This window comes from Toxorhynchites rutilus, chromosome 2, assembly GCF_029784135.1.
Source record: "Toxorhynchites rutilus septentrionalis strain SRP chromosome 2, ASM2978413v1, whole genome shotgun sequence".
Taxonomy (NCBI): domain Eukaryota; kingdom Metazoa; phylum Arthropoda; class Insecta; order Diptera; family Culicidae; genus Toxorhynchites; species Toxorhynchites rutilus.
Genome location: NC_073745.1, coordinates 57,589,008 through 57,601,110, shown reverse-complemented (window position 1 = coordinate 57,601,110; position 12,103 = coordinate 57,589,008). Strand labels below are relative to the sequence as shown.

At 39.8% G+C, this 12,103-nt stretch overlaps 1 protein-coding gene across 10 annotated transcripts in view; it reads right to left on the bottom strand.

Moving 5' to 3' along the window:
* LOC129768368 (serine/threonine-protein phosphatase rdgC) overlaps positions 1-12,103 on the bottom strand; it is a 197,975-nt gene that overhangs the window by 36,241 nt on the left and 149,631 nt on the right. For all 10 annotated transcript variants that reach the window (XR_008741666.1, XR_008741667.1, XM_055769971.1 and 7 more), the window contains exon 3: positions 10,668-10,795. Coding sequence is in view for 8 of the 10 variants with exons in the window: in XM_055769971.1 (XP_055625946.1) it covers positions 10,668-10,795 (128 nt within the window). In the remaining 2 variants the exon portion in view is untranslated. The remainder of the gene's footprint in view (positions 1-10,667; positions 10,796-12,103) is intronic.

The following is a 12,103-nucleotide window of genomic DNA, read 5'->3' as shown; positions in this document are numbered from 1 at the left end:
TTCGGAACAGAACACATTCGGTTCGGTGGACATCAAGACAACAGGCAGTTGCAGCGAGTGGCGAGTGGCAAACGCAATTGCAAAACGGCAGCTGCTAGCAGAAGAAAAAAGTTTGTTCTTTATACAATCTGCTTTGGTGGCAAATCCAAAACAAGGCGGCATCGAGGGCGTTCGAAATGTTTTTTTTGACGTAGGACTACGTCTTTCATTTCTATACCGGGGTGTAAAATCAAAATTCCGAAAACGAAAGCGTTACGCCGGAGACCGAGATTTTGAGCGTTAATAGCTCCTAAACAACTGAACGAAATGGTATGATAAACACTTCATTCGAAAGATAAAATGTCTACGCGTTCTATACTTGTTACTTTTTGATCCAAAAACTTGTTTCAATAGTCTTAAAATTGCTTTCAAAACAGGTTATTCAAATCACCAATCGGTATATAAGCGAGCGCCGCTCGGAAATCCACTCAGTTCTAATTGAACAGCGATTGGAGCATGTTGTCGCTGTTGTGGTGAAGCTCTTCGTTTATCATGAAAGCGCGGATGAACGGTGTCACCAAGAGCCTGTTTGTGCACCTTAGGCCAGACATGAATCCATCGGGAGGAGAGTGATGCCACAAACGGTTCCCCGGGAAGATCTCGAAGCAGCCGCTACACACACACACATACACGCGCGGAATTCTTTCCGTTTGAATGCCATTCAGCATCGAGAAAGATCCGGAAAATAATCTGCCAGTTCCTCTGGGAATTTAAAAATACATTCATGTGAAAGAGTTTATTTGAATGTTTTCTATCCATGGAACACTGTGACCAAATATTTTTCAATCAAGTGCTATTAACAGATGGTTATCGAATTAGCATTAACCACTGTTGGGTTTCCAGTATCGAGGAAAATGTGGAAATATCTAATCGTTACGCTCTCGTTTTCGAAGTCCCCCAAATATTCATTTATCCATTCATTCAGAATGGATTCAGATTCAACTTCAAACAAAGGATCACTTAATCAACGATAGTCCTACGTCACCATTGCGGTTATACCATAGATATAACCCACTTTCTGACGTAGGACTATCGTTGATTTAGAGATCATTTGTTTGAAGTTGAATCTAAATTCTTCCTGAATGAATGAATAAATAAATATTTGGGTGACTTCAAAAACGAGAGCGTTACGTTGGAGGCTCAAGGTTTTATGCATCCAATTTTGGATACAAAAAACCTTATTCTGAAGAATAATCTTCAGAAGCTTTCCTGCTACCTGCACTTGATTGACAAATCACAAAACCAAATGTATGTGGTCGCAGTATTATATGGATAAAGTCTGCTTCATTTAATATTGGAACACAAACAATTGCGTGTAGTTCAGTCATTTATTAACGAATTCATAATTTGTTTTTCATACAAATATAGCATTTTCTTTACTCTTTCATAAAAAAAAAATTTAAAAAATTATTCATTGCTGTTTCGAAGAAATTCTCGTACTTTTCCCGTAATACGGCACATTAGGCGGCGCACACCCTTTTCGTCCACCGTTTTGGCGATTTGATTCCACCAGTTCTTCATTTGAGTCATGTTCCTAACAAGTTTTCCCTTTGCCTTAAGCCTCCGCTTCGTGATTGCCCAGTATTTCTCTATCGGCCGGAACTGGGGGCAGTTTGGGGGGTTGAGGTCCTTCGGTATTACGCTGACCCCGTTCGTTGCGTACCATTCCATAACCGTTTTGCTGTAATGGCAGCTTGCGAGGTCCGGCCAAAACATTACTGGACGGTCGTGGGCACGAATAAACGGCAGAATCCGTTTCTGTAGGCACTCTTTTTTGTAGACTTCTGATGTCATTGTCTTGTCAATGAGAAAGACTTTGGTTTTCTGTCCACAACTGCATATCCCCTGTCAAATCATGTACTTGCGGGCGAATTTATCCGCAAACACGAACTTAAATTTTGCAGGTACATCCCCCCGAGCCGTCGCCAAATAAAATTTTTGACCTGGGATTTGCCCAAAGTCTGCCTTCACGTAGGTCTCATCGTCCATCAGAATACATCCGTCGAACTTGGTCAGCACTTGGTCGTACAGCTTTCGAGCACGGATTCTGACCACATTGTTCTGCTTCAGCGTCCGATTTGGCTGTTTGCTGGCTCGGAATGACCTTATTCCTTCCCGGAGACGAATTCCTCGCACCGTACTGTGAGCGGCCTGGAACTTATTGGCCAAATCGCGGTCTGAAAGATTGGGATTCCTCTTGACGGCCTTGATGACTTTCCCACGCAGTTTCCGGTCGACAGTTCCACTCCGACGCTTCGAATGCGGCTTCCGAGCCGTCGTCAATGTTTCCTTGTACTGCTTGATAACACGCCATACGGTATTTCTGGGCATTTTAAGCTGTTTAGCTAGCTTAGATGCCGACAACAATGGATTTTCAAGAAAACTGTGCACAATTTTATCTCTCCGTTCGGCTTCCATGGCGGTTGTTTACAAAATGCTATCGTTTGGTGTTATGACATAAATACATGGTGAAAGGTAATGAATTTCCCGACACGTGGGTGAAAAAAGTTTCCAAATCTGTCCACTAGGAGCGCCACAATGAGTAAAAGAATTTGTTCCAATATTAAATGAAGCAGACTTTAGTAAACATTAAAATAAACTCGCTTGAATGTAATTTTCAATTCCAAGGGGAACTGGCAGATTATTTTTCAGCAACGATCATTTCTTTCCAGGTTTCTTCTCGATAACCAGCAAACGAAAACAGTTGCGCGCGTGTATGTGTGTGTGTGTGTGTGGCGGCTGCTTCGATGTCTTCACGAGGAACCGTATTTCGATGCTGATACTCTCTTGGTCACCTTCTCTTCTCCTTCTGATCGATCGGTTTTTCTGCGCTCCCTCACACTTAAAACAAACTGATTGCATTTCAGGTCAGGTCAGGCCAGATAATGAATCCCTCGATCCCTCGCCGTTCAGCTCGTTCAGTAACGATGTTGTCTTGTCGATGTCCTCAGGCGTCGTGCACAAATTACGCAAGTCGGTTTTGAAGTCCTGAGCAATTCCACGATCCAAATGCTGCAAAGGTAGCTTGCGGATCAGCATATCGGTCGACTTCTGATAGCGACGAATTTTACGCAAAGTTCCCGGTCGATAGCGATGTGGCTTCTTCATTTATCCTGCGGCTGGTGCGCTTATCCGAGCTGCTTTCGTGTGGCTTACCACCGAAAGACTAACGAACTGTCTGCGAAAGACTAACGAGCTCGAGTCCTCACGGTGCGACTCTAATTTGCGCTGGGTAATTTCCTCGGAGGACTCGATTCCTCCTTTGAGCATTAATAATCTCTTTCTGGCAAAACGAAGTGGTATGAATCACATTATTTGAATGATAGAATGAAGAAGTTTTCTGCCAATTTCCTTCAACCTCCAAACATATCTTTCTCCCATTTGTCGTTTTCGCGTTCGCTAATCCTTTCTCACAACACCCATTTCTCGTTTGAGAAATTGTTGAGTAAACATTGTTTGCCAGTGCGCGTAGAGCGGGAATTCCTAAAGATTCATTGCACCTCTAATAAATTGCCGAAAGACGTGGTCTTAGGTTGATCGCACTTGATTGAAAAAATCCAAAACGAAATGTATTTGGTCGCAGCATTATATGAGTAGAAAGCAAATAATCGCTCGAAAATGACTTGATTTTCGCGATGTGAAACATTTTCCGTTTTTCATGTTATGCATCCAATATTGGATACGAAAATTTTCCACTGATGGGGAAAAAAATATTCAGAAGCTTTCCTGTTAATTGCGATTGATTGAAAAATCACAAAACCAAATGTATTTGGTTGCAGTGTTATATGGATAGAAAACATTAAAATAAACTTTATCGCATGAATGTATTTTTCAATTCCCAGGGGAACTGGCAGATTATTTTTCAGCAACGATTATAGCAACGAGGGTTCCGCGCGTGTATGTGTGTGTGTGGCAGCTGCTCCGATGTCTCAAGCGGAACCGTGGCATCACTCTCCTCCTGATGGATTCCCTTCTGGCCTTAGGTTCACAAACAGGCTCTTGGTGACACCGTTCATCAGCGCTTTCATGATCAACGAAATTAGCTTCACCACAACAGCGACAACATGCTCCAATCGCTGTTCAATTATAACTGAGTGAGTTTACGAGCGGCGCTCGCTTATATACCGATTGGTGATTTCAATAGCCTGTTTTGAAAGCAATTGGAAGACTATTGAAACAAGTTTTTGGATGAAAAAGTAACAAGTATATGACGCGTAGACATTTTATCTTTCGAATGAAGTGTTTATTATACCATTTCGTTCAGTTGTTTAAGAGCTATTAACGCTCAAAATCTCGGTCTCCGGCGTAACGCTTTCGTTTTCGAAACTTTGATTTTACACCCCGGTATATAAATGAAAGACGTAGTCCTACGTCAAAATCGTACTAATCTCCACCAGTACCTTTCAAAAATAGTGTTCGCTACACAATTTAAATAAAGCTTTTTGTATGCCGTGGATGAGGATCGCATAAAAAAAGTTTCCCTAAGAAAATAACCCAAAGTCCCATTCGTGATCAACATTCGATTTCATATTTTCACTTTAATAAGTTGCCTACCCACTTGTGCAGATTATAAAATCAACTATTTGCTCCTTCCAATGAGCTTCTACTGACACGTTAAAACAAATAAAACAAAACATGAGAATTGGCATAATCTGACACAGTCCCTATGTAGCGCGATGAAATACATACCATAGATAGAAAAAAAACCGATGACTTCATTTTTTTCAAATACCGTACAAAAAAGTCGCACGAGATTTTTGATGGATCTTTTTTCTGCGATCGCACAAAAAAAATCGCATAAAAAACCGGACAAAAACAGGTTTTACTGTACTGTATATGCATCTCGCGTTATTACACGATGATATTAGATAGAAGAAGAAGAAGAAGAAGAAGAAGAAGAATAAGAAGAAAAAGAAGAAGATGAAAACATGATCAATACAGATAGCGTACCTTTTCTTTCTCATGTGACATTATGACTTTCATAAAGGTTCGTAATAAGTAGACTTATGTCCAACCACTACTACTAGTTACCCTATACAAAATGTTTACTACCTCGAAAAAACACCCTATGCCAAATATTAGCTCAATCGGACTTATGCATAGGGTATAATATCGTGCAAATCTACATTTCACAACAAGTTCCGAATGAAAAATCGAGATAACTATTTTCATTGGCACTTAAAACCATACGTTTCGTCTTGTATTCCGAAAAAAAACGATGTATTGTATTGTATTCCGAAAAAAAACGAGGTCCCAGAGTGTCGATTTTTGTAAAAAAAAATAATTGCGAGATGACACTAGATATCGACGACGACATGCAATTTTAAGACATTTGGCATCAACTTTTTTTTTCCAAAACCCCGATTTCCCTACTCCCCCCTTGAGTGATTTTTCGATTTTCAAAAAACTCAAAATTTAACGTCTGTGACACTAATAGATGAAGTTCGAATGAGCTAATATTTTGCATAGGGTACATTATCGTGCAAATCCACATTTCGCAGCAAGTTCCGAATGAAAAATCGAGATAACTATTTTCGTTGGTACACAAAACCATACGTTTCGTCTCGTATTCCAAAAACAGGAAGTGAGTTATATCTATGGAATAACCGCAAGGGTGACGTAGGACTATCGCTGATTTAGAGATCATTTGTTTGAAGTTGAATCTAAATCCATTCTGAATGAATCAATAAATGAATATTTGGGGGACGAGAAAACGAGAGCGTTACGTTGGAGGCACAAGGTTTTATGCATCCAATATACGATACGAAAAAACTTGTTCTGAAGAATAATCTTCAGAAGCTTTCCTGCTAACTGTACTTGATTAACAAATCACAAACCCAAATGTATTATATGGATATTTTATAGATAGAAAACATTAAAATAAACTCTTTCGCTTGAATGTAATTTTCAATTCCAAGGGGAACTGGTAGATTATTTTCCAGCAACGACTAGATATTTCAAAATTTTCCTCGATACTGGAAGCCCACCTGTGGTTAATGCTAATTCGATAATCACCTGTTAATAGCACTTGATTGAAACATATTTGGTCACAGTGTTACATGGATAGAGAACATTCAAATAAACCCTTTCACATGAATGTATTTTTAAATTCCCAGAGGAACTGATCGATTATTTTCCGGATCTTTCTCGATGCTGAATGGCATCCAAACGGAAAGAATTCCGTGCGTGTATGTGTGTGTGTGTAGCGGCTGCTTCGATGGTCATCTTCTCTTCTCCTGAAGGATCGGCTTCTCTGTGCTCCCTCACAGTTTCAAACAAGCTGCGTTTCAGGGCAGATCTCGATCCTTCGCTGTCCAGCACCCTCAGCAACAATGTTGTCTTGTCGATGTCCTCACGAAAAACGAATGCGTCTCACCACCAGAATATCGCTTAAGTATGCTTTTTGTGCGTGATTGAATCGAGAGAAGGCGTGGTTTACGATGGCAATTTGGAAGGCAAACTAGAGGGGAATGAACTCTCTGAGCTCGAAACTTTCGGCGACTGAGCAATAATCGATTGCGGGCGCATACAATATTGGATACGGAAATATCCTACTGATGGGGAAGAATAATCTTCAGAAGCTTTCCTGCGAATTACACTTGGTTGAAAAATTACAAAATCAAATGTATTTGATCGCTGTGTTATATGGTTAGAAAACATTAAAATAAACTCTTTCACATAAATGTATTTTTAAATTCCCAGAGGAACTGGCAGATTATTTTCCGTATCTTTCTCGATGCTAAATGGCATCCAAACGGAAAGAATTCCGCGCGTGTATGTGTGTGTGTAGCGGCTGCTTCGAGATCTTCCCGGGGAACCGTTTGTGGCATCACTCTCCTCCTGATGGATTCCCTTCTGGCCTAAGGTGCACAAACAGGCTCTTGGTGACACCGTTCATCCGCGCTTTCATGATAAACGAAGAGCTTCACCACAACAGCGACAACATGCTCCAATCGCTGTTCAATTAGAACTGAGTGGATTTCCGAGCGGCGCTCGCTTATATACCGATTGGTGATTTCAATAGCCTGTTTTGAAAGCAATTTTAAGACTATTGAAACAAGTTTTTGGATCAAAAAGTAACAAGTATAGAACGCGTAGACATTTTATCTTTCGAATGAAGTGTTTATCATACCATTTCGTTCAGTTGTTTAGGAGCTATTAACGCTCAAAATCTCGGTCTCCGGCGTAACGCTTTCGTTTTCGAAACTTTGATTTTACACCCAGGTATAGAAATGAAAGACGTAGTCCTACGTCAAAAAAAAAAATCAAGTTCCAGAGTGTCGATTTTTGACAAAAAAAAATCTTCGAGATGATATTAGATCTCGATGTTTCATGCAATTTTACGAAAACCCTGATTTTCTTTACTCCCCTCTTGGGTGATTTTTCGATTTTCAAAGAACACAAATTTTGACCGCTTTGCGCCACTCTCCCTTAAGTCCGATTGAGCTGATATTTGGCATAGGGTGTTTTCTCGAGGTGGTGAACATTTTTTATTGGGTAACTTTTAGAAATTAGAGATGAGTATTTTCATTGGTACCCTAAGCTAAATACACAATAGTTGCGATGACAATGATCACTCAGTTTGGCAATGTAGGTATAGTGACGCTGCCAGAGAGCATCTTCAGAATACCCTTGCACCTCATGCTCCTATTGGAGATGTGTAGGGTACTCGTGATGTCTGCTATATGGCAGATTGGCTTAGATTGGAAGGGATGTAAGTGATTTGATCAATTTCTCTTCATCAACTTTTTTTAGTTAATAACTCAACTGCAAAAACGTTCCGATTTGAGTTTGCTATATTCCCAATTTGTTTCCGACATCTTAAAATTACGTTACGTTGAAGGTATCCCCGTTTGGGTTCCCTCATGCTCATGCTTCATAGCAGCGGCATACGTCCCCCGAACACTTTAATAAAGTTTGTTATAGTTGATTTGACAATTTTCAGCGATAACTTCGAAATAACTTTGATTTTTCTTAGACGCGAGAGAATTTTTGATATTCTGTTCCTCTTTTTTGACGTCATTTTGACAACAGAATAGAAAATTGGTCTTCTGGGGCTTTGGGGTCCAGGTTTTCTAAATGCGATAAAAAAATAAACCAAATTTTAGTCGACCCATTTTTGGCAATTCTTCCCTTTAATCGCCCTTTGACAATCAAGAAGCGAATATTTCCAGCTTAATGCCAAGAAGTACTAATACTCTTTTATTATAATGAGAAAATATCTAAACAAATTTTGTTTATATCTTGCACAAACAGAAATCAAATTTGGGAGATGCACAGAATTCTAACAACTTTTTCTTGAATAAATTCACTTATCAATTTTTTTTTTAATTTTTTGCTCGAGCTTGGATAGGCGGTCAGGGGAGACGACAACACTAGCGGACCGATACTGGATTTTTTTTTATAAGCGAACGATCGTAAGTTCAAACTCAGGGCCCTCAATTGACCATCTTTGTGTTGTTATAGAATAACTACGTCCACGCAACAATTATCAGCGATGGAAATCGATCCACGGTGGAACAAAGATCGATTCATCCATACAACTGCTCTGCTCTGCAAGAAACATCGGGCTGTTCTATAAATAACCCAACAATGATCAATATCAACTGTCTCCGCTGTCCGGTCTGCTGAACAATGGAAGAACAGATAGAATACCCTTACGCCTAAATGGCTACTACAGTGTAATTTACCATAATGTAATGGAACAGAAAAACCTAACGCCTAAATGGCTACTACTACTACTGTGTAATTTACAATTTATAGTAACATAAACATATGTACATGTACACGATAAAACCCCGGCTCTTTTTTTTTGCATTTATTTATTTTAAGACTCATTAGCATTTTTGATGTAACAGAGCCGAACTTTAATCGTGTACATGTCACATGGTTATCATATCTATAATTAGCACATTACACAGTTGTCATTCGCCAGTATTCCTTCTATACCATTACATATGGTGCATTCACACAGTAGCCATTTAGGCGTAAGAGTATTCTTTCTGTTCTTCCATTATCCAGTTGGACCACCGGACAGCGGAGACAGTTGTTTGATCATTGTTGAGTTATTTATAGAACAGCAGCCCGATGTGTCTTGCAGAGCAGAGCAGTTGTATGGATGAATCGATCTTATTTCGACCGTGGATCGATCTCCATCGCTGATGATTGTTGCGTGGACGTAGCTATTCTATAACAACACAAAGATGGTCAATGAGGGCCCTGAGTTTTGAACTCACGATCGATCGCTTACTAAGCGAACGCGCAACCAATGTGGCTACGGAGACCCCCTAAAACCCGGCTCTGTTACAGATAAAATACTAATGAGCCTAAGAAATAAATAATTGGGATGAAAAAAAATCTTTTTTTTTTTTGAATAAATTCACTTATTGTCAATACAAAGTATAGTTTTGAAATTATGAAAGTTTCACAACTTTTAAGTTCAAGTCATAAGACTTACAGATTCTCAATAGCTTCAAATAGCTGAGAAATAAAAGTATCACAGAAGAATAATGCCATTCGTATGAAATATTCAGCAATTCACCAGCTAGCTCTACGGCTTTACATACTCATATTGGAGGAGGAGAGGCAAAAATATTGATCAATATTCATGCGCATTTTGCCATTCCGACAATATATACGGTATCGAATTGATGATAGTCAACACGCTGTGTACATTCGATCTATCCAAACGTCGGTCGCAATGCCCGTCACGTTCAAATGCTGCCATCGAAACTCCACCAGATAAGTTCTCGTATTTTCAAATAAATGAATTGGAAAAAATTTTTTTTTTGTATTGCATTTCCATTCCAAATACCAACCCGTAAACAACAGTCTTTTCCAACATATGGTTTGCCTGTGCTTCCTTTCTCCCAAGAGAACCCATCGTTCATTTTTAAGCACCTCGAACATTCCGACTTTCCTCCCAGTTCCAAGAGAAAACTCCACTAAATCCACCTGACTTGATTCGATTGAAACATCCAGGAGGATTATCAAAAATTGATGTTTCCACTCCCACGACCAATCGAGGCGAATCATAAAGATGGGTGGCGAAAGAAAGCGCAAACAAACAAAAATCGAGGGGTTGTATCCGAGACACGACCGCTTAGGACGTAGGACTACGTAATCTTTTTTTTTAATTCGTCAGTTTATCATTTCGGATATTATTTGCGAATACGTCGAACTTTCATGAATAACTCTTTAGTAAAAAGTTCCGAGGACCCTGAAAAGGTTTAATGGCTTGCGTGGTTTTGTAGAATCATTTGGAGAACCAACGATTTTTTCTTTTCTTTGCGAGAACAATACACTAATTGGTCATATGTGCGTAGTTACCCTATATTGACAGCTCTGTTCGGGGAAGCACAAACATGAACAGAACAAATGTATGGAGAAATGGGAATGCTTCCAATGTTCATCAATTTAAACCATATACAGAATATGGGATTGTAATGTATAGCATATCAAACAAATCTTAGAAATCTTCCGATTCGATTGGTATGCAAATCGTTAAAATCCGTCCGCAGCAAAAATAGTTATTAACGTTAACTTTATTTCATAAAAACGTGACCTGTTCTCTGATTGGGCACCCTTAATGTAAGACGTAGTCCTACGTCAACAAAACAAAAACTTACCCGAACTTGGTCCTGCTCTCCGGCGTATTCGATGCTCTGGAAGATGGTCCAAGTGTAGCGGCGCCGGATTTCGATTCGCGCCAGAAACCGCCGATACCAGCGCTGGATCAGGATGGCAGCTTTCATTGCTGAAACGTGTCGCAAGAGAGAAAGAAAACTTTGCGTTAGTAAAGTTTTTCCCGACTCCAGGCGAAACCGAACTGAACGAGGTATAATGTTTACCGAAGCCTTCCACCCTTCCCCGCTCCCATCCTGTGGGTAACACAATTTGCCGGAAGAAATCGTGTGGTTGTGGAAAACAAACGTGACGTGACATGGTTCTTTAGGAGAAGATTAAACAATATAAGGTGGTGAAAACTCTATTAGGCTGTGAGTGTGGAAGGGAATTGAGGAGGAATTCATTTTTAACAATTCATTGTTCTTTAGAGAGCATTGTTGATGCATTTTCAAATAAATTATACCAATAGTCTTCACATAGTGAATCGATATTCCAATTCGAGATTCAATTGAAAATAAGAACGGAACATAATTCCACTGAACTCGTTTGTATTTCATCCGCCTTCAATCGCTTTATGAATATGTGTCTATATTATAATAGAACTTGGTAAGAAGCCAAGGAGCAAACCCCATTGATAAATTGCTTCTCAAAGCCCATTCAGTGAGCATTTGACTACCAAAGCCTCTTTCGGTTCTCATCAGACGTCAAAATTATACCGAATTCTAAAGGTCGTTGGTTTTATCTTACCAATCAAGCCAATTTGGGTACCGTCATTAAAAAGCATCAGAACAAAACGTGTTCGAGGAAAATTACCAACTTCGGCAACGTTTCCCCAGCAGTAGCAGCTCATTGGCTCACTAATTGATAATTATGCATTATTTCCAGTAAAGTATTGCTGGCTCAACTGTACACTTTCGTTCGTTAGCAATCAAGTGGCCCGGGCGCTGCGTCAAACGTGCGGACAAATCCTTCGACCGAAATGTTCGCAATCGCAATCGTTGAATCAGAACCGGCTGACGACACGGTATCATTTCGCTCATCACACACACTGATAATCTCCGAAATTGTTCGCGACAGCTGATGCTGACGAGGATGCTCGTTTTCCGGTGGAATTCCATGCCCCCGGGGATACTGTGGTGCGGCTCCTTTCCTCTCGCGAACATCGGTGAAAAAATGAAGATACAAACTCGGGTAAAGCTTCAGCCTTACAGAGGGGTGATGGGAAAAGTTTAATTTAATGATGAAACTTCGGTGAAGGTAATTTGATTATGATTTGCAGCAAATCTGCACTAATTTGACTCAAGTATAAGTTTGTACAAAGGATGAAAGTAGGCATTTGGAAACAGCCTATTAATATTGGATAGTGTTAATTTTCTTATCATTAGGTTTATGGAGATTTTGAGGTGCAACAAATGTTTCTATGGTGGTTAAACACTCC